This window comes from Pantherophis guttatus, chromosome 2 (assembly GCF_059756535.1).
Source record: "Pantherophis guttatus breed Tessera chromosome 2, ASM5975653v1, whole genome shotgun sequence".
NCBI classification, from domain to species: Eukaryota; Metazoa; Chordata; class Lepidosauria; order Squamata; family Colubridae; genus Pantherophis; species Pantherophis guttatus.
Window position 1 is genome coordinate 288,565,893 of NC_142064.1, and position 26,220 is coordinate 288,592,112.

Consider the following 26,220-nt stretch of genomic DNA (forward strand, 5'->3'; position numbering starts at 1 on the left):
ATTGCTTTAGGAAACTACTTCAGTCCTTTTCGATGAAACACACAGAAATGTGAATGGGAACTTTCTCTGGGATATGAAGATACCAAAAATAATCTGCCAATAAAGGAGGAACTTTGTATCTCATGGTTGAAATGAGGGGTCCTTGGTGCTCTCTGAGCTTGATTGTTTTGTTGCAGACATTTCATTACCCAAACTAGGGAACATCATCAGTGCACCAATCAACCTCAGAGTGCACCAAGGGCCCCTCAATCCAACTTCTGTCTGCTGTGTCAAATTAAGATCTGAGTCAACCAGTATGAATGCAGAAGCAGGGAACCTTTTTCGGTTCAAGACCTGTTGTGATGGAGTAATGACAGGTGTCAATGTAGATTGTGTGCAAAAAGTTTCAGGTTGAACAATTGGTCTTTGAAACAAGGGGCCAGAATGAACAGAAGCTGAGAAAATGCATGGGCAAAATATATTTTTCTAGCATTATATTTTTCTTTTTATGGTGTGCCAGAGGCTAGATAAAAGGATAAAGGTAACTTAAAGAAAATTAATTAACGGTGTGTTTACTACTGTGTTTTCCTCAAAATAAGACCTACCTTAAAAATAAGCCTTAGCATGATTTTTCAAGGTGCTCGCAACTTAAGCCCTATCTGCAAAGTAAGCCCTACTTTGCATCATCATCAGTGGAGAGTAGGGGAGGGGCATGGACAGAACAGGAGGCAGTGACTACACCTGCAGGGGCCAACGGTGTTAAGAAGCACCTTTAGCCCATGTAGCCCAATCCCTCCAAGCAGTAAAAAGAGACAGAGTTGTGGGATGAATCACGCGATCCAAACCAACATCTGTCTTTGGATGTGGAGTGTGCAGTAGAACTGGAAGATGAGGTTGGATAGTGGGGTTGAGAGCACCGGGATCGGTGCAAGGCACTATCTCTACGCCACCACTTGTCTTGCCTCATGGCAACGACACCAGTTTGGAGGAGGCATGCAATCCAATCTGGTGGACACAGTGCGCAGCCGCTTGCCTACTCTGCCCTTTTGATTGCCTGCAGTTCTGATGGGGCAGGCGGCTGCATGGTGTGCAGTGGGCCGGATCACATGTCTCCATCAACCCTGCACCTCTGTCTTCATCCGTTGGTGGTGCCGCCGCCGCTGCAAGGTGTAGTCAAGCAGGGGTGGCACCACGCCATGGCCACTGCCCACTCGACCCCTGTCATCCAACCTGGTTCTCCAGCTTCACTGCACACACTCCGCAAGCAAAGACAGACGATGGAACAGCGGCTGGGAACAATGGGGCTTTTCATTCTTCACCTCAGAAGCAAGGGGAAATAGGAAGGAAAGGAGAGTGGTTGCGGATTTGAGAACCCGGTACGGAAGCAAGGGTCTGTTTCTTGCAGATTTGTCTTGGCACAGCGTCCCCTTGATGGCCCTTCCTCTTCCCCGCAGTTCCCAGGGAGCGAGAGGAGAGAGAGAGAGAGAGGAGGGGGGGAACAGTGCTATGTTTTGATTTGCATGCTGTGTCTCCTGAAAATTATCATGGAGAGGCGAGTGAACCTCTCATCATTAGCTGCCAGATGGAGGGCTAGGCTGTTCTGAACCAGAGGAGAAAGAGCGGGGTGAGAAGCTAAGGACAAGGGGTTTGCCTGCCTCTCCACGAGACCTCTTGGGAGACACATTGTGCAAATGTAAAAGCCTCTCCTTCCAGATTAGCAGTAGTGTCTGAATCAAAAAGCACCACGGGTCTGGGTGCCCTGTTTGTTTGTTGCCCTCTTTTCAGGAAGTGTTTCAACACCGGGTGCTATTCAGATCACATCCCCAATCACATCCTGGGTAATAGCAGCTGCACCTTCTCCCTAAACATGTCAGGATGTGATCTGAATAAAACATGGCTTGACCATCACTTCCTGACTCTCCGAAAGTGTGCTTGCAGTAGCTGCCTTAAATGTGCTTGCAGTGGCTGCTGTATACAGAGTGGCTGGTCCTGTGCCTCTGCCTCTGCCTGCTGCCAGTGCCACCCGCAAAAATCCCAGTTGCTGCAACCGAGCAGTGAGCATCCCAAAAACGAAAAGTGGCACTCACCTGCTCCCCTTGCACTGCAGAAGGTGGCGAAACGTAGAGAACAGCCACCCTCCCTTTGGGAAAGAGCAGGTCAAGCCAGGTCTTATTCTGATCACATGATAGCACATTTTGGAAGGAGGAAGATGCAGCTGCTATTGCCCGTGTTGGGTTTTGCACGGTGGTGGCAAGATACTGCAGGATTTATATTTATCTTCCTTGCAAAACGTGCAGATGATGGGTGAATCCTGGTTCTTGCTTTCAACCAGAACACTTGCAGCCACTGACACAAGCAACTCTTGGGGGCTCTTCGTCCTCCTGACAGCACTGCTCTTGGCCGCGGAGCTGGGCTGTTCCTGCTTGACAGGGGGCCAGAGTTCTCAACAACCACAAGACACAAGCTGTGTTTCCCAGAGATTCTCCTGGTCCTCCTCTTCTGACCGCCCGGCTGTTTCTGACAGGATTTGGACCCTTTGGAGATCTCTGCCCAGCCTTGAGGGTGGTTCTTCCTGAGGGAAGCGAGTTTAAATCCACCAGAGATTTTTCTCCATCTCCACAGACGGTTCCTGGACAGGAAAGAGAGGAAGATGGAAAAATTGCTGCCTCTGGAGACCACGGAGCTTTTTTTGGACAGGAAGGAATTGTGAGGGGCTTTTCACACTACTCCCATGTTCATCATCCCTGTATTGTCCATTCTCCTCAGGCGCGCTCCTGTTTCCCGCCCTTTCTACAATCCTGGCACTTTGCCCCTAATCCACCAGGGGGCGCCCTCTGCTAAGAGAAGGGAGCGTCAGGCGGTTCCCCATTGGTCCCCTGGAGGGCAAACGTCACAGCTGCCTTTCCAGAGCGGACTGCGACGGGAGGGACATCACAAACGCTTGCCGCTCTAGGACCCCGAACTCGTTCTCCTTAACCCCTTGGGCTCCGCAGGAGGCGGAGAGGATGCGGGAGAGTCTGACGGGGCCCCTGGTGAGGCTCTTCCCTGGTCCCATGATCCCCAGCCGCCCTCTCCATGCAGGGGAAAGCGGGGATGCCGGGGGATCCGGGGCACCCTTCCCTTACCCTTCTCCGGGAAAGAGCCCAAGGGAGGGGAGGGGAGGGTCGGCCTTGCGGAGGCCCAGCAGGAGAGGAGAGAAGCCGGGCGAGGAGAAGGCAGGATTCGCCCCAGGCTCCCTGTCTCCGGAGGGGGAGAGAAGCGGGACGGCCTCTCCAGCTGCCTCCTTCCCGGCCCTTCTCTGGGATGAGCCGCTTGGAACTCCTGGAAGGTTGGGTGAAGGTTGTTCAGTGGTTAAGTTCTACTTTCTAATTCTTGGCGTTTATTTTTCCTTCAATCTCAGATACAGAAACTCGAAGCCAGGCAAAAGTTTCTCTTGGGGGAAAAAAAAAGAGCGGAATCCCTTGGAGGGATCAGTCCTGCAGCCCCAGAAATGGTCCCGTGAAGGAAAAGGCATCTGGAGACCCACCAGAGTCCTTGGAGCCATTTGCAGTTGCTCTGCAGGACAGAGAAAGGATGGAGACACAACCTTTTGGAAAGGAGGGAAGCGGAAAAGGCCCTTCAGCTGCTCAGCCGGGGAAGAGGGGGAAGCTCTGGACAAGGACTGGGCAGGAGATCCTGGAGGAGGAAACCATCCTCCCTTCAGAAATTCAGCCCTGGAACTTCATCCAATACCAGGACGCTGAGGGTCCCCGAGGCCTTTGCAGACGACTCCATGACTTTTGTAGGCGATGGCTGAGACCAGAAAAGCACACCAAAGCCCAGATGCTGGACCTGGTGGTTCTGGAGCAGCTCCTTGCTCTTCTGCCCGCAGAGATGGAGGGCTGGGTGCGGGAGTGTGGAGCAGAGACCAGCTCCCAGGCGGTGTCCCTGGCGGAAGGCTTCCTTCTGAGCCAGGTGGAGGAGAAGAAAGAGCAGGTCAAGTTGCAGGTGAGACATTTTAATCTAGGGAGCCCAGAAGGGAATAAAGAATGTGTTCGAATATTTCACCCCACCTTCCCAAACTTCTCTGACATTCTCTGACATTATGTCCAATTTGCTTTTTTTCCACCCTGTTTTGGTTTTGTTCCAATACACACAAAGGGAATAAACGTGTATAGCAAAACATGTGTTACTGCAATACTTTTCTGTGAGAAATACTTCATTTTCTGGAAAAATTTCAGGGGTGCCAACATTTACGGCCATGACTGTATAAGATTTCACTTTACTTCATGTGATGTACATTAATTCTGCTTATTTTTACTTCCTCCTATTTGAAGTGCTGCACTGTGGAGATTAGAGATCCTGAGCGAAAGACGAATCCATCAAATCCCCCTCAGGAGCTATTTTTCAGGAGGATCCCTGGGGAAGATCAAAGTCAGGACACTTCAGGAGGTAATCAAATATCCTCCGATTTCCCAGAGAGATCCCGTCTGTCTTACCTTCTTCTCTTCTGTAGTATACCTCCTCTTATTTTGTTGAATATGCATTTTGAAATTATTTATTCCTTACAGAGAAACAAAGAATGAAGTTTTCTGTTTTTTACGACGGAGCTCAAACTGTGATTGAACTTCCAAATCAAGTAAGAAAGAGAAAAGTTATTAGATTTCTATTCTCCTTTCCTTCAGGAAGTGAAGCGGGTATGCAGAGTTGTCTCTCTTTCTATTTCTCTCCCTTGTTTAGACTGGGTAATTTTTGTGTTCCTGTGTGACATGGACAGCATAATAGCAGGTTCAAGTTGCTCTCAACCAGCATAGCTTCTTCTGTGGAGTATTATTGGATACAATGGTTTGTCATTTCTACCCTCAGATTCTGTTTAGGAAATGTTTTTTGAAGACCACTGGTTAACTAGTTCTGCTAGGTACTCTTCCAACTATGAATTCACAAGAAGTAATTTTTTAACAAGTCCTTCAACTAATAGGAATAAATGTATCAAGACTAATGAAAAATAACTAAATACTAGGACTCCAAGATCTCTGTTGCACTTTCTACTGTTGAGCCAGGTATCACCTATTCTATCCCTGTGGGTTTAGTTTTTATTTCCTAAATGTAGCACCTTCTATTTCTCACCATTGATTTTCATTTTGTTAGATGGGGCCCAATCTGTCGATACTTCTATATCTCGAGCTTATCTTCTGGAGTGTTGGTATTCCTGTCAATTTAGTCTTGTCTTCAAATCTGAGGAATTCCCCTTCTATCCTCTTGTCTAAATCATTGATTAAGATGAACAGATATTGCAATTCCTCCTGTTCTGTTCTTTTTTCCATGTTTAGGACAGTCTTGTGTCCTTCGAGGAGGTGGCCGTGTATTTCTCTGAGGAGGAGTGGTCTCAGCTGAATCCTGACCAAAAAGCGCTGCATTTGGAAGTCATGCTTGAAAATCATAGGAATGTGGTCTCTCTGGGTAAGTTTTCTAGTCCCCAATCAGAGGGTTCAAGAAGACAGATTATCGTTAGTTTTTTTTATTAAAAAATCACTAATCCAATATTTCCTGGGAGGGAGAAGGAAAGGATCTGGCCTTCTGGTACTCCAAGGAAGGAAAGAGTCAATGTTTCTTTGCTTAGCTTCTTTCTGTGCCATTTCTTATCTGTATTTTTCCATTTCTATTTGAATTTACGAGGCAGAAAAGAATGGGGTGTGCTTTTTTTTTGAGTAAAGTTTTTTTAAAAATTTATATATAAACATTTTGAATAGAGTGTATTTTCTGGGCATACATTTTACAAAAAGAAAAAAGAAAGGAAATAGTAACATATATACTGATAGCAATAGTAGTAGTACAACAGAATGATACTAACCATATTTATAATTGTTAGCTTATTTGTAATCCTATTGATTATATTAGCATACTTACAGTTATAAACAATGTTCATGCTTAATTTATACAGAACAATGCTCTGTCTTCATCTAATTTGTACCTCTTATCTCTAACTATTGATAAAACCTATTCCATATTAAGTGGGGTGTGCTTTTATCTGTCCCCTGGAGGTCATGTGAGAGGGATGTGTTGTCATTTGTCCTCTGAAACCTCCCAAAATTGTTACTCCCAAAACCTCTTCAAATTGTCATTTGTCAGAACAGAATTTTCATGGTCAGGCCATAGAAGAGCATTCTCCTAATTCAAGGACAAAGGCCTTGTGCAGTGTCACTCAGTGTATCCTAGGGTATAGGTAATCCCCTAATTACGACAATTCACTTAGCGATCATTCAAAATTATGATTTTCCTCCCTCAATACTTTAGACCCAGTCCTAAAATTACGAATGTCGCATCACTACGGCTGTTCACACTTACGAATGACAGCAGAGGTGCTGCAACATTCGCCCTACCTATTCTCCCACCCCACCCTGCCAAGACATACCCTGTGATGATGTAGCGAGCCATCGGTTCCTTTGCCTGCTTTGGTACATTTGCAGAAAACATAGGGCTAAAGTAGTGAGAAATCTTGCACTACTGATCTCGTGTGACCTTACACTATAGTACGTAAGACCTATGTTCTCTGCTAACTGAGGGCTGCGCAAGATCTGGGGCCAAAGGATTCTTTTTTTTCAAAGACTTTTGCCCCGATCACCACCAGATGGATTCGTAACTGACTAACCAACCACACGCAACGTGTAGTCCTCAATGGAACTGCATCTACATGGAGGGAAGTATGCAGTGGGGTAGCCCAAGGCTCTGTTTTAGGCCCAGTACTTTTCAACATCTTCATCAATGATTTGGGCGAGGGGATAGATAGGGAATTCATCAAATTTTTCAGCAAGCCGGGTTGGCCTAATTTTTAAAGTGTTTTTAAATGTTTTGTTTATTGTTTTTAATTAATGGGGCCAAATTTATATATATATATTTTAACTGTATTTTAATATTTGTACTTGATGTTTTTACTTGGCTGTTCACCACCCTGAGTCCTCAGGGAGAAGGGCGGTATACAAATTCAAAATAAAATAAAATAAATAAATAAAATAAAAATTTGCAGACGACACCAAACTAGCAGGAATAGCCAACACTCTGGAAAATAGGCTTAGGATACAGAAGGATCTTGAAAGACTTGAACATTGGGCGCTACCTAACAAAATGAAATTCAATGGTGAAAAAAGTAAGGTTCTACATTTAGGCAAGAAAAACAAAACGCACAGGTACTGTATATGTGGTACCTGGCTCAATAGTGGTAACTGTGAGAGGGATCTTGGAGTCCTAGTGGACAACCATTTAAATATGAGCCAGCAGTGTGCTGCAGTTGCCAAAAAAAGCCAACACAGTTCTAGGCTGCATAAACAGAAGAATAGAATCAAGATCACGTGAAGTGTTAAGACCACTTTATAATGCCTTGGTTAGGCCACACTTGTAATACTGCATCCAGTTTTGGTCTCCACAATGTAAAAAAAGATGTTGAGACTCTAGAAAGAGCGCAGAGAAGAGCAACCAAGAGGATTAGAGGACTGGAGGCTAAAACATATAAAGAACGGTTGCTGGAACAGGTATGTCTAGTTTGACGAAAAGAAGGATTAGGGATGACATGATAACAGTGTTCCAATATTTCAGAGGCTGCCACCAAGAAGAAGAGGGAGTCTAGCTATTCTCCAAAGCACATGAGGGTAGGAGAAGAAGCAATGGGTAGAAACTAATCAAGGAGAAAAGAATCACCCAAAGAGATGGCTGCCAACATGGATGCTGCAGCTGGGTTCGCTTTCTTTCAGTGTACAGTTGGATGATTCTGTGTTTGTTTTGGATGTCTGAAGTTTTTATGAAGAGATTGGATAACCATTTGTCTGAAATGGTATAGGGTTTCCTGCCTAAGCATGGGTTTGGAATAGAAGACCTCCAAGGTCCCTTCCAACTCTTATTCTATTCTATTCTATCTTGTGCAGTCCTCAGTTTGTAGAAAACTCAGGCCTGAAGTACTATAGCGTGGGATCAGTAGAATGAGAGCTTGCACTACTGAACCTGCGTGATCTGGCACTAAAGTAGTTTAGGCCTCTGTTCTCTGCTAACTAAGGCCTGTACCAGATTTGGCCAAAGAGCCCTTGCAAACCAATGAGACTTTTGAGGAGTGAAATAACCTTTTTTGAGCCTCCCAACCTTTCCAGTCTCGGCGCAAAGAGCATTTATAAGCCAATGGGAGGCTTCAAGCAAAGGATTATGCCCCAAATCTCATCACTGGGATCAAGAATGGGCCAAGCAGAAGTCTTGCCTGCCAGACAGACGCCATGGAGCAGCTGCTCCAAGCTACACAAGGGAAGAAAGCTTGTTTCAAAATTGTTTCAGTTCTCACAGGTCTCTGCTGAAATTAACCCACCCCAATAAATCTTAAGTTTTTTCCTAATTCCTTCTTGGGTGGTTCCCCTTATTATTCCTTAATTGAAAACTGACTTTGAGTGAGATCGGGCTTGATAAATCGACACTTAGAGTTTGAAAATTAATGAGTAGTTACGATTGGCCTTTCCTCTCCCCTCCCTCAGGCTTGCCTCACAGATGCCTCTCCTCTCCCCTTCTCTCCCTCAGTTATTTTCAAGTTGGGAGGGGGAATAGAATATCTAATTAGCATCAAAGTGTGTTATCATAATATAGAAAATACTAATGCTCTGATGGTCATTTCAAAAAATCTTTTCTTAATGAGCACCTAGAAGGCAACAGGAGCATACAAGGAAAATTTCAAGTTTGTAGGCATTACGGTTCTAGAGATTTCATGATTAATGCGTGAGTGGTTTTTGCTTTTATATATATATATATATATATAGATTGTAAAGAAAGATATTTTCTAGATATTTTCAAAACTTTCGTGACCCATGAATATAGAAATTATCTTGTCTATATCAAACCACTGTAAGAATACAGAATACAACATAATGGAATTTTGGAAAAATTCAGAAGAATATTCATTGACTTTCTACATTTTGATCTTTTTCTCTAACCGTGTTATCATTTTCATTTCTCTTTTCCTTTGAAGGTAATAGTGGGCAGGAGAATCAAGATTCCTATGGACTGTTCCAAGTGATCAATGCTAAAGATGAAATGGAGAACTTTGGAATTCGAATGGAATTCGAAAGCCATGAGAGAAACCAGTCAAATAATTGGAACCAGGAAAGCTCATCTCCCACTGATGCTCCGATGCAAGACTTTCTTGCCCAACAAGAGAAAATAAGGAAAAAATGTATTGGGGAAAGTGTGAAGCTAATCAAAGATAAATTACAAGTAAACGAACACCATTTAACACAAAACAAAGGAAAAGATGCTATAAGACACAACAGGCAAAATTACAATGGGACATTGATATTTTCTCTTGGAAATAACTTCCTTACATCTCAAAAAGTGATTCACACAAAAAAGGAGCCTTATAAATGTTTGGAATCCGGAAAATATTTTAGAACAAGCAGGAATCTTACATCCCATGAAAGGATTCACACTGTAGAGAAACAGTGTTTAGAAGCAGCTGTAGCCCATGCAGCCCAATCCCTCCAGGCAACGGGAGAGAAACCATATAAATGCATGGAGTGTGGAAAGACATTTGCGCAACGTAGTGCTCTTACTTCTCATAAGATGATCCACACAGGGGAAAAGCCATTTAAATGCATGGAATGTGGAAAGACCTTTGCTCAGAGAGGTAATCTGAAATCCCATAAAATGATCCACACAGGGGAGAAGCCGTATAAATGCATGGAGTGTGGAAAGACCTTTCCTCGAAGAAGTCATCTTATTTCCCATAAGATGATCCACACAGGGGAGAAGCCATACAAATGCATGGAGTGTGAAAAGACCTTTGCTCAACGTAGTTATCTTGCTTCTCATAAAAAGATCCACACAGGTGAGAAGCCATATAAATGCATGGAGTGTGAAAAGACTTTTCCTCGAAGAGGTCATCTTATTTCCCATATGATGATCCACACAGGGGAGAAGCCATATAAATGCATGGAGTGTGGAAAGACCTTTGCTCAACGCAGTTATCTTGCGTCTCATAAAAAGATCCACACTGGGGAGAAACCATATAAATGCACAGAATGTGGAAAGACCTTTCCTCGAAGAGGTAATCTTATTTCCCATGAGATGATCCACACAGGGGAGAAGCCGTATAAATGCATGGAATGTGGGAAGTCCTTTCCTCGAAGAGGTAATCTTATTTCCCATAAGATGATCCACACAGGGGAGAAGCCATTTAAATGCATGGAGTGTGGAAAGACCTTTGCTCAAGGCAGTTACCTTGCTTCCCATAAAAAGATCCACTCAGAAGAGAAACCATTTAAATGCATGGAGTGTGGAAAGATGTTTACTAAGAGCAGTGCTCTTACTTCTCATAAGATGATCCACACAGGGGAGAAACCATATAAATGCATGGAGTGTGGAAAGACCTTTCCTCGAAGAGGTAATCTTATTTCCCATAAAATGATCCACACAGGGGAGAAACCATATAAATGCATGGAGTGTGGAAAGACCTTTGCTCAACGCAGTTACCTTGCTTCCCATAAAAGGATCCACTCAGAAGAAAAACCATTTAAATGCATGGAATGCGGAAAGACGTTTACTAAGAGCAGTGCTCTTACTTGTCATAAGATGATCCACGCAGGGGAGAAACCATATAAATGCATGGAGTGTGGAAAGACCTTTTCTCGAAGAGGTAATCTTATTTCCCATAAGATGATCCACACAGAGAGGAAGCCGTTTAAATGCATGGAATGTGGAAAGAGCTTTGCTCAGAATGGTAATCTTACTTCTCATAAAAGGATCCACACTCGGGAGAAAGTATATAGCAATAGCAATTCCACTTTAGACTTATATACCACTCCACAATGCTTTACAGCACTGTCTGATCAGTTCACAAAGTCAGCATATTGTCCCCAGGAATCTGGGTCCTCCTTTTACCGACCTCAAAAGGATGAAAGGTTAAATCAACCATGAGCCAGTCAGGATCAATCTCCTGGGTGTGGGCAATTAGCTTCTGGTACTGCATTCTAACCTCTGATCCACCATGTCTAGAGATTTTTATGTGTGTGCATAGTTTGCCTTTCTGATCCAAATGAGACAAGGTTGAATCCAACAAAGTGAAATTTAATGTGGAGAAAAGTAAAGTTTTACACCTGGGCGGCAAAAAACAGATTACATGAAACCTGGCTCAAAAACAGTAACTCTATGAAGGGACCTTGGGAATCCGAATGGATGATCACTTGAATATGAATGACTTATGTGCGGTGGCAGCCAAAAATGCTGAGACAATCCTTGGTTGTATAAACAGAGACATAGAATCAAAATCACATGAAGTATTACCACCACTTTATAAAGCCTTAGTAAGACCACATTTGGAATACTGCATCCAGTTGTGGACATTACAATTCAAAAAAGATATTTAGTCTTTGGAAAAAGTGTAAAGAAGAACAGCTAAGTTGATTAAAGGCCTGAAGACTAAAACAGATGAAGAACAGTTGCAGGTTTGGGTCTGGCTAGTCTAAAGAAAAGAAGGATTAGGAGTGATAGCAGTATTTTTTATTTATTTATTTATTTATTTTAATTTGATTTATATGCCACTCTTCTCCGGAGACTCAGGGCGGCTTACAATGTGTTAAGCAATAGCCTTCATACTTTTGTATATTTATACAAAGTCAACTTATTGCCCCCACAAACTGGGTCCTCAATTTACCTACCTTAGAAAGGATGGAAGGCTGAGTCAACCTTGAGCCTGGTGAGATTCGAACTTACAGTAATTGCAGACAGCTGGTGTTAATCACAATGCTTTTAGTCTGCTGAGCCACCAAGCCCTCAAGTATTCCAGTACTTGAGAGGCTGCCACAAAGAGGTCCATTTATTTTCCCAAGCACCAGAGGGCAGGGCAAGAAACAATGCATGTGAACCCAGTTTGTGGGGGCAATAAGCTGACTTTGTATAAATATACAAAAGTATGAAGGCTATTGCTTAACGCATTGTAAGCCGCCCTGAGTCTCCGGAGAAGGGCGGCATATAAATCAAATAAAAAAAAAAAAACTAATCCAGGAGAGAAGCAACCTGGAATTAACAAGAATATGCCTTACAGTGAGGACAATTAACCACTGGGACAGCTTTCCTTCATATGGTCTATCTGGATCCATTCCAGTCAGGCTTCAGGCCTGGGTACAGCACGGAAATGGCATTGGTCGCGTTGGTTGATGATCTCTGGAGGGCTCGGGACAGGGGTTGTTCCTCTGTCCTGGTCCTATTAGATCTCTCAGCGGCTTTTGATACCATCGACCATGGTATCATGCTGCGCCGATTGGAGGGGCTGAGGGTAGGGGGCACTGTGCTGCGGTGGTTCTCCTCCTTCCTCCCTGACTGGTCGCAGTTTGTGTTGACGGGGGGGACAGAGATTGACCTCGAGGCGCCTTGTGTGTGGGGTGCCACAAGGGTCAGTTCTCTCGCCCCTTTTGTTCAACATTTATGTGAAGCCGCTGGGTGAGATCATCCGTGGTTTCGGGGTGAAGTGCCATCTGTACGCTGATGACACCCAGCTGTACATCTCCACCCCGGATCACCCCAATGATGCCCTTGATGTGATGTCCCGGTGCCTGGAGGCCGTGCAGATCTGGATGGGGAGAAACAGGCTCAGGCTCAACCCATCCAAGATTGAGTGGCTGTGGCTTCCGGCATCCCAATATAGTCAGTTGGCGCCATCGCTGACTATTGGGGATGAGTCATTGGCCCCCACAGAGAGGGCTTGCAACTTGGGTGTCATCCTGGATACACGGCTGTCTTTAGAAGAGCATATGACGGCTGTGGCCAGGGGGGCTTTTTATCAGGTTCGCCTGATCCACTAGTTGCGTCCCTTTCTGGATCGGGATGCCTTATGCACGGTCACTCATGCTCTCGTCACATCCTGCCTGGACTACTGTAATGCTCTCTACATGGGGCTCCCCTTGAGGAGCACCCGGAGGCTCCAGCTGGTCCAGAATGCGGCCATGCGGGTGGTTATGGGGGCGACTCGGCGCTCCCATGTAACACCTCTCCTTGCGAGCTGCACTGGCTCCCAGTGGTCTTCCGGGTGCGCTTCAAGGTATTGGTTACCACCTTTAGAGCGCTCCATGGCTTAGGACCCGGGTATTTACGAGACCGCCTTCTGCCACCGATAGCCTCCCACCGACCAGTATGCTCCCACAGAGAGGAGCTCCTCAGGGTGCCGTCGGTCAAACAATGTTGACTGGCGGCCCCCAGGGGGAGAGCCTTCTCTGTGGGGGCATCTACCCTCTGGAATGAGCTGCCCCCGGATATACGGCGGATCCTGAATCTTCACACCTTTTGCCGTTCCCTAAAGACATTTTTATTCCAGCCAGCTGGGCTGGCCTAACTCTTTTAAATTGTTTTAATTTTTAAATTGTTAATGATCGGTCTTAATAGAAGGGTGTTTTTAATTGTGGGCCAAATTAATTTAATTGGATTTTAATACTGTTTTTAAATTTTGTATTTCTTGTGTTTTATCTGTTGGCTGTTCACCGCCCCGAATCTTTCGGGAGAAGGGCGGTATATAAATATAAACAATAATAATAATATATCGTGGGTGCATCACTGGAGGTTTTTAAGAAGAGACTGGATAGTCACTTGTCTGAAATGGTATAGGATCTCCTGCTTGAGCAGGGGGCTGGATTAGAAGAGCTATATGTTCTCTTCCAGCTCGATTCTGATTCTGAATCCTCAATCCTTTCTTGTGTTTTTTTGCTAAGTAGGAGGTTTGAAAGGAAACATGAGTATCAATGGAGATGAAGGTTATCATTTGACCTGAAAGTGATGTGTGGGCCAATATTTAAGTGGTGGAGATTCCCCAATCATTTCAAGAAACTCCCTCTGATGGCACTAGAGCAGAGTTGCAGTCAGAAATGTAGAAATCCTGAATCCCTTACCATTGTTTCAACTTTTCTTATTTTACTTAATATTGTCAAAATCTGCCTTTCCACCCTGCTTCATATTATGTAATGAAAGTAATAAATGAGAAACAAAACCATAACGATGATATCAACCAAAAGGGTGATAGTGATGCTGAATTAGAAAAGGCAACTCATGGGCTCTTTGTCCTAATTTTGTGGTGATCTTTCCTCATGTTGCCCATCTCTGCCCTCACACAATCTTACCAATATCTTTTTTAAGTGAGGTCTCCAGAACTGGACACAGTATCCAAATACTGTGTCCAGTGGGTTAGGACCTCCTTTTTCTTGATGGTGATACATCTGGTGAGGTATCCCAGAATTTTGTTTGCCTTCAAACCTACCGGGCCACAATGTTTATTCATTTTGCAGTTTGTTTGTTTTTTAGTGCAATGGTAACTGTTCATAATTATTCTAGCATTCTGGAAATATGCGTCTGTTCCGAGCTTTGTCCACACACGGAGCATTAAAGCAAGTAGTTTTATTAAGAGAAAGCAGTGGCAGGGAAATATGGATGCCTATTAAGTCCCTCTAGCCAGCCAGCTTCTCAAGAGACATGGTGTACAAATGAAAGAGCCACTTGTTTCAAGTCAGCAGCAGCACCTTGGCCCTGGCAATGGGGCTATTTATTTTGTCCTTTCCTCAGGATTGTCTTGCCAGCATCCCCTTGATGACCCTTCCTCTCCCACCACCCAGTTTCCAGGGAGAGAGGAGCGCGAGAGTGGGGAGGCGGAGCAAATGGAGAGGGAGCCCAGATTTGGGACACTATGTTTTCATTTGCAACCTGTGTTTCCTGAGATTCTCCGTGAAGAGAAGACCTGAAGAGACGTTTCCTGAGACTGGTGAGCCCCTCATCCTTAACTGCTGGATGGAGGGTTAGGCTGGGCTAAAGCAGAGGAGAAAGAGCAGGGTGAGAAGCTAAGGACAAGGGGCTCACCTACGTCTCCATAAGACTTCTCGGGAGACACATTGTGCAAATGTAAAAGCCTGTCCTGGCTAGGTGCCTCAGTGGCTAAGACACTGAGCTTGTCAATCAATCAGAAAAGTCGGTGGTTCAAATCCCTAATATAGGTGTCCTGCGTGAGCAGAGTTGGACTAGATGACCTCCAAGATCCCTTCCAATTTTGTTACTGTGATCTCTTGGGAGACACAATATTTGGACAGGGACGGCACTTATACACGCCCCTTACAGACATCTTAGGAAAAAGCTTTGAGGGGCCTTTTCTCCTACTCCCATGCCCATCATCCCTGCACTTCCCTCAGATGTCCTCCTCTTTCCCGCCCTTTTCAGGGAATCCTTTAAATTTCCGCAGAATCCACCAGGGGGCGCCCTCTGCTAAGAGAAGGGAACTCCAGGCGCTTCCCCTTTGGGCCACTGGAGGACGAATGTCAAGGCTGCCTTTGAAGAGGAGGCTGGGAAGGAAGTGACATCATAGAGCTTTGCCTCTCTAGGACGCCGCGCTCGCTCTCCTTAACTCTTGGAGAGGCTGCGGGAGAGTCTGGCTGGCGGGATATCCAGACGTGCCCCGGGTGAGGTGGGGGCTCTTCTAGCGGCAAAAGGAGGCGGAGGAGGGAGAGACCGGTTCCCGGCCCTCCTCCGGCTTCAACCCCGGGTCCCATGCTCCCCGAGAGCCCGAGTGGGGGGAGGGGAGGGTCGGTCTTGCGGAGGCCCAAGCAGGAAAGGAGAGAAGCCGAGCGAGGAGGAGGCAGGATTCGCACCAGGCTCCCCGAGGGCTCTATCCTGTCCCCTGAGGGGGAGAGAAGTGGGGCGGCCTCTCCAGCTGCCTCCTTCCCGGCCCTGCTGGGGGAGGGGGGACCTCGGTTCTGCGCTGGGATGAGCCGCTTGGGACTCCTGGAAGGTTGGGTGAGGGTTGTTCAGCGCCCGAATTCCACTTTCTAATTCTTAATATTTATTTTTCTTTCCATCTCAGATACAGAAACTGGAAGCCATTTGAAATCTTTGCAAACCAAAATTTATTTCTTGAGGGAAGAAGAAAAAGAGCGGAATCCCTTGCAGGGAGCAGTCCTGCAACACCAGAAATGGTCCCGTGAAGGAAAAGGCATCTGGAGACCCACCAGAGTCCTTGGAGCCATTTGGAGTTGCTCTGCAGGACAGAGAAAGGATGGAGACACAACCTTTTGGAAAGGAGGGAAGCGGAAAAGGCCCTTCAGCTGCTCAGCCTTGGAAGTGGGGGAAGCTCTGGACAAGGACTGGGAAGGAGATCCTGGAGGAGGAAACCATCCTCCCTTCAGAAGTTCAGCCCTGGAACTTCATCCAATACCGGGAGGCTGAGGGTCCCCGAGGACTTTGCAGCCGACTCCATGACTTTTGTAGGCGATGGCTGAGACCAGAAAAACACACGAAAGCCCAGATGCTGGACATGATTGTTCTGGAGCAGTTCCTGGCTCTTCTGCCCCCAGAGATGGAGAGCTGGGTGCGGGAGTGTGGAGCAGAGACCAGCTCCCAGGCGGTGTCCCTGGCGGAAGGCTTCCTCCTGAGCCAGATGGAGGAGCAGAAGCAGCAGGTCGAGTTGCAGGTGAGACACTTTAGGGAGGTCAAAAGGGGATAAAGAATGTGTTTGAATACTTCACCCCTCCTTCCCAAACCTCTCTGACATTCATAATGTTCCGAATATAAGAATTCATTTTATGTCGTGTGATGTACATTAATTCTGCTTCTTCCTTCCTTCCTCCTATTTGAAGGGCTGCACTGTGGAGATCAGAGATCCTGACAGAAAGAAGAATTCATCAAATCAAACAGTGGTTAAACCTCCAAATCAAGTAAGAAAGGAAAAAAATATTACATTTGTATTCTCCTTTCCTTCAGGAAGTGAAGCGGGTGTGCAGAGTTCTCTCTCTTTCTTTTCCCCCCCTTGTTTGAAGTGGATTATTTTTGGGTTCCTGTGGGACATGGACAGCATAATAGCAGGTTCAAGTTGCTGTCAGCCATCTTAACTTCCTCTGTAAACTATTACTGCGACACAATGATTTGTCATTTCTAACCTCAGAGAATCTCAGAGAAACAGAATGTTTAGGAAATGTTTTTTAAAGAACAGCTGTTAACTGATTCTGCTAAGTACTCCTCCAACTATGAGTTTATAAGAAGTAATTTTTTAACAAGTCCTTCAAGAAATAGGAATAAATGTATCACTGTAGTAGTGACTGCTAGAGACCCATTCTTTTTGTCATTCTGACTTGGAATTCTGCAAAGCTATTGAAAAATAACTAAATACTCACATTGCTACATTGCCCTTTTTGAAAAGCCTTGTTCATGACCAGTCGTTCAAAAAATAAGCAAATCATATTGAAAAATAAAGCAGAATTTTAAAATCCAAACAGAATGGCCACGTAGACCATGTAATCGCAGTACCTTAGGTACAAAATAATTTCTAATCCTCTGATTTGTGCGTGGATTAGAAGATCAAACATTTCCACTTTGCAAAGGCTGAGAAATTACCTTCACAGGGAATTATCTCTTCTTTGTTTTCTCTCATTCAGCCATTGGCTCAGACTACTGATCAATAAATGATAAATCAGTTGATCCAGAAGTGGGATAATTTCACTGAGAAGCACTGTAAATTCTGCAGAATCAATCAACTTGATAAAACCTGCTCCAAATATTTGTTCAGTCAAAGAAATTTTCAGAATTGTACATGTTCTCACATAAAAATTGGACTTGTGTGAAGGACAGCCGTGTAAGTTAGTGCATACCTTTGCCATGGAACAATGGAGCAAAGTATTCAGAGTTGTTATTCAGAGTTGGTAGGGATCTTAGAGGTCTTCTAGTCCAGTAGCCACCAACTAGTGGTCTGCAGCGCACCCGGGTGGAGGAGCTGTTCCAGGATGAGCAATGGCCAGTCCTGTGACTAGAGCTCTGGAATATGGGACTTGCCAGGCAGCTCTTGGTGGGGCTGTAAATCTCCACTGTAGGGGGAGGTTCATGCAACTTGCAACTTTGCAGCGCAGTCCTTGCTGGCCGGAATGAGGTAATGCTGCAAGGGGGGGTGGCGGTGCAGGCAGGCCAAAGCAACAGGTGGTGGGAACTGCGGCCTGTTTCTTCCCCCTGCTGTAGCTTTCTGTCGGCTGAACCCACCCGTGGCTGTCCCTGCCATGGCCCTCCCTTCTCAGTCACTCCTCGCCTGGCAAGGGAAAGGGAGTCAGGGATGGAGGTTTGCTCCATATTCCAGAGCGGGAGCAAAGCTTCGTCTCTTGCTGGATCTCGCGGCCGTTTCTTCCAGCCCTTGTTGGTGCTCTGCGCATCTCGGTCTTTCAGGAAGACGCTTGACTTCCTCTCAACCCCAAGACACTGGCTGGCCCATGAGATAAGAGAGAGAAAGAGAATGAGAGAGAGAGAGAATCAGAGAGAGAATGAGAGAGAGAGAAAGAAAGAGACAGAAAGAATGAAAGAGAAAGAATGAGAAAGTCGGAGAGAAAGAAAGGGGGAGAGAGATGAGAGAAAGAGAAAAGATGAGACAGAGGGAAAGAGAGGAAGAGAATGAAAGAGAGAAAGAGAATGAAAGAGAAAGAGACAGAATGAAAGAGAATGAGAGATAGAAAGAGACAGAATCAGAGTATGAGAGAGAAAGAGAAAGAGACAGAATGAGAGAGAGAAAAAGAGAATCAGAATGAGAGAGAGAAAGACAGGGAATCAGAATGAAAAAGAATGAAAGAGAGAGAATGAGAGACAAAAAGAGACAGAATCAGAATGAGCAACAGAATTAGAGAATGAGAGAGAAAGAGAATGAAAGAGAACGAAAGCGACAGAATGAAAGAGAGAAAGAAAGAGACAGAGAGGGAATCAGAGACAATGAGAGGGAATGAGTGGGAGAGAGAGAAAGAGAGAGGGAGAGAGAGAGAAAGAGAGAGGAGGGAGAGTGCTTGTAGGACCCCATCCTGTCACTATGAGTCCAGGCGCTTCAGCAAGCGGTGCGCTGGATTCGTATTAGTGGTCCACGGGATTTCAAATTATGAACTTGGTGGTCCCTGAGGTCCAAAAGGTTGGGGACCTCTGTTCTAGTCCAACCTCCTGCTCAGACAGGAAGCTCTATAACATTTCAGATAAATGGCTGTCCAATTTCTTCTTAAACAGCTCCAGTGTTGAAGCATTTACACTGGATGCCTCCATTCTGGAGGCAACTCATTCCACTGATTAATTGTTCTCACTGACAGGAGATTTCTTTGTAGTTGTAATTAGTTCTCTCCTTGATTAGTTTCCATCTACTGCTTCCTGTCCTGCCTTCAGGTGGTTGTCTGGCCTTCAGGTGGTTTGGAGAATAGATTGGCTGCATCTTCTTTGTGGCAGCCCCTAGAGATCTTGCAACACTGCTATCATGTCACCCCCTAGTTCTTCTTTTCATTAAACTAGACGTACCCATTTCCAGCAACTGTTCTTTATATGTTTTAGCCTTCAGGACCCTAATCATTTTGGGTGCTCTTCTCTGCACTCTTTCTAGAGTCTCAATATCTTTGTTACATCTGGCAACCAAAACTGGATGCAATATTCCAAGTATGAAACCAATATTGGATGCCAACTGCTGTCTTACCAAGGCATTACAAAGTGGTACTAACACTTCATGTGATCTTAGTTTAGTTTAGTTTAGTTTAGTTTAGTTTATTTGATTTGTATACCGCCCTACTCCCGAAGGACTCAGGGCGGTGAACAGCCAACAATAAAATACATAAATACACAAAATTTAAAAACCCGATAAAATCAAATTAAATTATTTGGCCCAGACAAATTAAAATACCCCAATAATTTAAAAACAAATTAAAATTTACGTATTTAAAAAGGGAAGAGATCAGGCCAAGCCCGCTTGATGGAATAAAAAGGTCTTCACAGCACGGCGGAAGGAGCGCAGATCCGGGATCCTCCGTATCTCCGGGGGGAGCTCATTCCAGATGGTAGGTGCCCCCACAGAGAAGGCTCTCCCCCTAGGGGCCGCCAGTCGACACTGTTTGGCTGACGGCACCCGGAGGAGTCCCTCTCTATGAGAGCGTACTGGCCGGTGGGAGGCTATTGGTGGTAGTAGGCGGTCCCGTAAATAACCAGGCCCTAAGCCAATCTTGATTCTATCCCTCTCTTAACGCAGCCTATGATTGAGTTGGGTTTTTTGGCAGCTTTAGTATATTGCTGACTCATCTTTAAGTGATTGTCCACTAGGACTCCAAGAGCCTTGGTAGTACAGTGGTCTAAGGCACCCTGTTATTAAGCTGCTTATTAAGACCAGATGCCTGCAATTACTGCAGGTTCGAATCTCGCCAAGGCTCAAGGTTGACTCAGCCTTCCATCCTTTCTAAGGTAGGTAAATTGAGGACCCAGTTGTGGGGGCAATAAGCTGACTTTGTATAAATATACAAAAGAATGAAGGCTATTGTTTAGCACATTGTAAGCCGCCCTGAGTTTCCGGAGAAGGGCGGCATATAAATCAAATTAAAAAAAAAAGAAAAAAAAGATCCCCGTTGTACTTTCTACTGTTGAACCAGGTATCCCCTATTCTGTGCCTGTGCAGTTAGTTTTTCTTTCCTAAATAAAGAACCTTGCATTTCTCACAGTTGATTCTCATTTTGTTAGATGGGGCCCAATCTCTCGATCCTTCTATCTCTTTAGCTTACCTTCTGGAGTGTTGTTATTCCTGTCAATTAGTCCTTGGCTGCAAATTTGATAAGTTCCCTTTCTATCCTCTTGTCTAAATCATTGATGAAGATGAAGAGATCTTGCAAATCCTCCTGTTCTGTTCTTTTTTCCGTGTTCAGGAGAGTCTTGTGTCCTTTGAGGAGGTGGCTGTGTATTTCTCTGAGGAGGAATGGTCTCAGCTGGATCCTGACCAAAAAGCGCTGCATTCGGAAGTCATACTTGAAAACTATAGGAATGTGGTCTCTCTCGGTAAGAGTTTTCTTGTTCCCAATCCAAGAGGTCAAGAAGACAGATTATCGTTTGTTTTTTATTAAAAAATCACTAATCAGATATCGTCTCCTGGGAGGGAGAAGGAAAGGATCTGGCCTTCTTGTACTCAAAGGAAGGAAAGAGTCAATGTGTGTTTGCTTACATTAGAAGTCCTCAAGCTTTTTAAGTGGGGCAGTTCACGGTCTCTCAGACTGTTCGGGGGGCGGACTATAGTTTGAACTGCCTAATGACCAGCTGGGTGGGCATGGCCAGGTGGTGATGTGACTGGGGGGCGTGGCCAATTTAGCAGTCCACTTTGCCCTTGTCCTTCCTACGCTGTACTTGCTCAAAGGCATCTATTTATTTAATAAGACCCCCCTCCCTGAAAGGAAAAAGAGCGGAAACTTTCTTGCCATTTGCCTAACTTCATTAAAACAGCAACTTTAGATTCCTTAAAATAGGCCATTAACAAAAGAATAAAAGAAACAGGAATTCTTTGAGAAATTGAGATCATCTGTAGGTAGACAAACACAAACCCTGATTTGCTCTCTCACACACACACACACCACAATCTGCTTTGAAAGGTAAACATTATATATAAAGGAAAAGTTAGGGACAGAATACTTTAGAACCACTGCCGAAACTATGAATGTTGCAGCACGAAAGCCGTCCACACTTACAAATGACAGCAGAGACGCTGCAACGTATGCCCTACCTATTCCCCCATCCCACCTTGCCGAGACTTTCCCTGCAATGATGTAGCGAGCCAGTGGTTCTTTTGCCTTCTTTGGTGCATTTGCAAAAAATATAGCGCTAAAGTAGTGAGAGATCACATGTGATCAGTAGCGCAAAATCTCGCAGTAGTACTCTTGTGTGATCTCGCACTATAGTATGTTAGGCATCTGTTCCCTGCTAACTGAGGCATGTACCAGATCTGGCCGAAGAGCCCTTGCAAGCTGATGAGCCTTTGGGTCAGTGAAATAGCCTTTCTTGAAGCCTTCCAACCTTTTCAGTCTCGGCGTGAAGAGCATTTACAAGCCAATGGAAGGTTTCAAGCAAAGGATTTTTCCCCAAAGTTTCAGTTCTTATAGCTCTGCTGTAATTAACCCGCCCCAATAATTCTTAAATTTTCACCTTGTTCCTTCTTGGATGTTTCCCCTAATTATTCCTTCACTCAAAACTGACTTTGAATGAGATTTGCATATATATAGATAATTGTAAAGAAAGATATATTTTCTAGGTATTTTCAAAGCTTTCATGACTCACGGATATAGAAATCACCATGTCTATATCACAGCAGGGTAGGCATGCAAAATACAACATGATGGAATTTTGGAAAAATTCGGAAGAAAATGTGTTGACTTTCTATAGTTTGAGCTCTCTAATCTTGTTATCCTTTTCATTTCTATTGTCTTTTGAAGGTAACATTGGGCAGGAGAATCAAGATTCCTGTGGACTGTTCCAAGTGATCAATGCTAAAGATGGAACGGAGAACTTTGGAATTCGAATGGAATTCAAAAGCCATGAGAGAAGCCAGTCAAATAATTGGAATCAGGAAAGTTCATCTTCCACTGATGCCCAACAAGAGAAAATAAGGAAAAAATATATTGGGAAAAGTGTGAAGGTAATCAAAGATAAATTACATGTAAACGAACACAAAGGAGAAGGTGGTATAAGACACAACAGACAAAATTACAATGAGATATTCATTCTTTGTCTTGGAAATACCTTCCTTACAACTCAAAAAGTGATTCACACAAAAAAGGAGCCTTATAAATGTTTGGAATCTGGAAAACATTTTAGAACGAGTGGGCAACTTACTTCCCATGAAAGGATTCACACTAGGGAGAAACAGTGTTCAGAAGCACCTGTAGCCCATGCAGCCCAATCCCTCCAGGTAGCACGAGAGAAACCATATAAATGCATAGAGTGTGGAAAGACCTTTGCTCGAAGAGGTGATTTTATTTCCCATCAGATGATCCACACAGGGAAGAAGCCATATAAATGCATGGAGTGTGGGAAAACCTTTATTCATAGCAATGGACTTAGAAACCACAAAACGATCCACACAGGAGAGAAACCATATAAATGCATAGAGTGTGGAAAGACCTTTGCTCTGAGCAAAAGACTTACTGTGCACAAAAAAATCCACACGGGCGAAAAACCATTTAAATGCATGGATTGTGAGAAAACCTTTACTCATCGTGGTCATCTTATTTCCCATAAAATAATCCACACAGGGGAGAAGCCATATAAATGCATGGAGTGTGGAAAGACCTTTGCTAAAAGAGGTAATTTTATTACCCACAAGATGATACACACAGGTGAGAAGCAATATAAATGCATGGAATGTGGAAAGACCTTTGCTCAGAATCATCATCTATCTTCTCACAAAAGGATCCACACTCAGGAGAACGTATGTAGCAATTCTACTTTAGAGTTACATACCAGTCCACAAAGCTTTATAGCAGCCTTTGAGCAGTTCACAAAGTCAGCATATTGTCCCCAGGAATCTGGGTCCTCATTTTACCGACCTCAAAAGGATGAAAGGCTGACTCAACCATGAGCCGGTCAGATCAAACTCCTGGCTGTGGGCAATTAGCCCTATGGTACTGCATTCTAACCTCTGACCCACCATGTTAACAAATTGGTTAACAAACATGGATGTTTGTTTAAGCAAATAACATACGCTGTAATGTTATTGTTTCAGTTGAATAAATCTATTTAAATTGTTATTATTAAGGTAATGATTATTTTTCTCTTTCCTAAGTACAACAGAAAAATTGTCCAAATATGAATGATTAACCTATTAAACTCGGGATAAAAAAACTAATATGAAAAGTTGTTATTCTAAAAATCTCTATCTACTTGCGTACTAAAGTTATACCAGCAAGAATTAGTCTTTATGTAGAAAACTGTGATTTAAATCAAGCCTTACTGACTAGTGATTTAAATCGTGATTTAAATCAGTTTGATTTAAATCAAATCCATCCTGGTTGCAAGATTTGGGTTCGGCTAGTTTAGAGAAAAGAAGAATTAGGAGTGGCATGATAGCAGTGTTCCACTACTTGAGAGGCTGCCACAAAGAGGAGGGGGTCAATTTATTTTCCAAAGCACCAGAGGGCAGGACAAGAAACAATGCATGTGAACTAATGGAGGGAAGCAACCTGTAATTAACAAGAATACCCCTTACAGCGAGTTCTGTAATCCTCAATCCTTTCTTGTGCATTTTTGCTAAGTAGGAGGTTTTAAAGCAAACAGGAGCATCAGTGGAGATTAAGGTTATCATTTGGCCTGAAAGTGATATATTTATTCTAGCATTATATTTATCTTTTTATAGTGTGCCAGAGGCTAGAAAAAAGGGTAAAGGTAACTTAAAGAAAATTAATTAACGGTGTGTTTACTACTGTGTTTTCCTCAAAATAAGACCTACCTTAAAAATAAGCCGTAGCATGATTTTTCATGGTGCTCGCAACTTAAGCCCTATCTGCAAAGTAAGCCCTACTTTGCAGCATCATCAGTGGAGAGTAAGGGAGGGGCATGGGCAGAACAGGAGGCGGTGACCGCACCTGCAGAGGCCAACGGTGTTCAGAAGCACCTTTAGCCCGCGTAGCCCAGTCCCTTCAAGCAGCAAAGAGGCAGAGTTGTGGGATGAATCACGCGATCTGTCCCACCAGCTGTCTTTGGATGTAGAGTGTGCAGTAGAACTGGAGGATGAGGTTGGATAATGGGGTTGAGAGCACAGGGATCGCGGCAAGGCACTATTTCTGCGCCACCACTTCTCTTGCCTCAAGGCAACGACGCCAGTTTGGAGGAGGCATGCGATCCAATCTGGTGGACACAGTGCGCAGCCGCTTGCCTACTCTGCCCTTTTGATTGCCTGCAGTTCTGATGGGGCAGGCGGCTGCGTGGTGTGTCCAGAGGGCAGGATCACATGTCTCCACAAACCCTGCACCTCTGTCTTTAAACCACCCGGCTGTTTCTGACAGGATTTGGACCCTTTGGAGATCTCTGCCCAGCCTTGAGGGTGGTTCTTCCTGAGGGAAGCGAATTTACATCCTCCAGAGATTTTTCTCCATCTCCATAGACGGTTCCTGGACAGGAAAGAGAGGAAGATGGAGAAATTGCTGCCTCTGGAGACCACGGAGCTTTTTTTGGACAGGAAGGAATTGTGAGGGGCTTTTCACACTACTCCCATGTTCATCATCCCTGTATTGTCCGTTCTCCTCAGGCGCGCTCCTGTTTCCCGCCCTTTCTACAATCCTGGCACTTTGCCCCTAATCCACCAGGGGGCGCCCTCTGCTAAAAGAAGGGAGCGCCAGGCGGTTCCCCATTGGTCCCCTGGAGGGCGAACGTCACAGCTGCCTTTCCAGAGCGGACTGCGACGGGAGGGACATCACAAACGCTTGCCGCTCTAGGACCCCGAACTCGTTCTTAACCCCTTGGGCTCCGCAGGAGGCGGAGAGGCTGCGGGAGAGTCTGACGGGGCCCCTGGTGAGGCTCTTCCCTGGTCCCATGATCCCCAGCCGCCCTCTCCATGCAGGGAGAAGCGGGGATGCCGGGAAGGCGGGGGGATCCGGGGCACCCTTCCCTTACCCTTATCCGGGAAAGAGCCCAAGGGAGGGGAGGGGAGGGTCGGCCTTGCGGAGTCCCAGCAGGAGAGGAGAGAAGCCGGGCGAGGAGAAGGCAGGATTCGCACCAGGCTCCCTGTCTCCGGAGGGGGAGAGAAGCGGGACGGCCTCTCCAGCTGCCTCCTTCCCAGCCCTGCTCTGGGATGAGCCGCTTGGGACTCCTGGAAGGTTGGGTGAAGGTTGTTCAGTGGTTAAGTTCTACTTTCTAATTCTTGGCGTTTATTTTTCCTTCCATCTCAGATACAGAAACTCGAAGCCAAGCAAAAGTTTCTCTTGGGGGGGGGAAAGAGCGGAATCCCTTGGAGGGCTCAGTCCTGCAGCCCCAGAAATGGTCCCGTGAAGGAAAAGGCATCTGGAGACCCACCAGAGTCCTTGGAGCCATTTGGAGTTGCTCTGCAGGACAGAGAAAGGATGGAGACACAACCTTTTGGAAAGGGGGGAAGCGGAAAAGGCCCTTCAGCTGCTCAGCCGGGGAAGAGGGGGAAGCTCTGGACGAGGACCCGGCAGGAGATCCTGGAGGAGGAAACCATCCTCCCTTCAGAAGTTCAGCCCTGGAATGTCATCCAATACCAGGACGCTGAGGGTCCCCGAGGCCTTTGCAGACGACTCCATGACTTTTGTAGGCGATGGCTGAGACCAGAAAAGCACACCAAAGCCCAGATGCTGGACCTGGTGGTTTTGGAGCAGCTCCTGTTCCTTCTGCCCCCAGAGATGGAGGGCTGGGTGCGGGAGTGTGGAGCAGAGACCAGTTCCCAGGCAGTGGCCCTGACTGAAGGCTTCCTCCTGAGCCACGTGGAGGAGCAGGTCGAGTTGCAGGTAAGAGTTCAAT

At 45.2% G+C, this 26,220-nt stretch overlaps 1 protein-coding gene across 1 annotated transcript in view; it reads left to right on the top strand.

Annotated features, from left to right (window-relative positions):
* Positions 1 to 2,877: 2,877 nt before the first annotated feature.
* Positions 2,878 to 26,220, top strand: part of LOC117659282 (uncharacterized) — a 31,383-nt gene continuing 8,040 nt past the window's right edge. Inside the window, exons 1-13 of the mRNA XM_087885386.1 lie at positions 2,878 to 3,011; positions 3,380 to 3,966; positions 4,296 to 4,410; positions 4,530 to 4,597; positions 5,289 to 5,418; positions 8,954 to 10,894; positions 15,864 to 16,414; positions 16,581 to 16,658; positions 20,631 to 20,760; positions 22,182 to 23,323; positions 24,242 to 24,254; positions 25,070 to 25,254; positions 25,632 to 26,207. Coding sequence (XP_087741512.1) covers positions 3,553 to 3,966; positions 4,296 to 4,410; positions 4,530 to 4,597; positions 5,289 to 5,418; positions 8,954 to 10,894; positions 15,864 to 16,414; positions 16,581 to 16,658; positions 20,631 to 20,760; positions 22,182 to 23,323; positions 24,242 to 24,254; positions 25,070 to 25,254; positions 25,632 to 26,207 — 5,343 coding nt within the window. The 5' untranslated portion in view covers positions 2,878 to 3,011; positions 3,380 to 3,552. The remainder of the gene's footprint in view (positions 3,012 to 3,379; positions 3,967 to 4,295; positions 4,411 to 4,529; positions 4,598 to 5,288; positions 5,419 to 8,953; positions 10,895 to 15,863; positions 16,415 to 16,580; positions 16,659 to 20,630; positions 20,761 to 22,181; positions 23,324 to 24,241; positions 24,255 to 25,069; positions 25,255 to 25,631; positions 26,208 to 26,220) is intronic.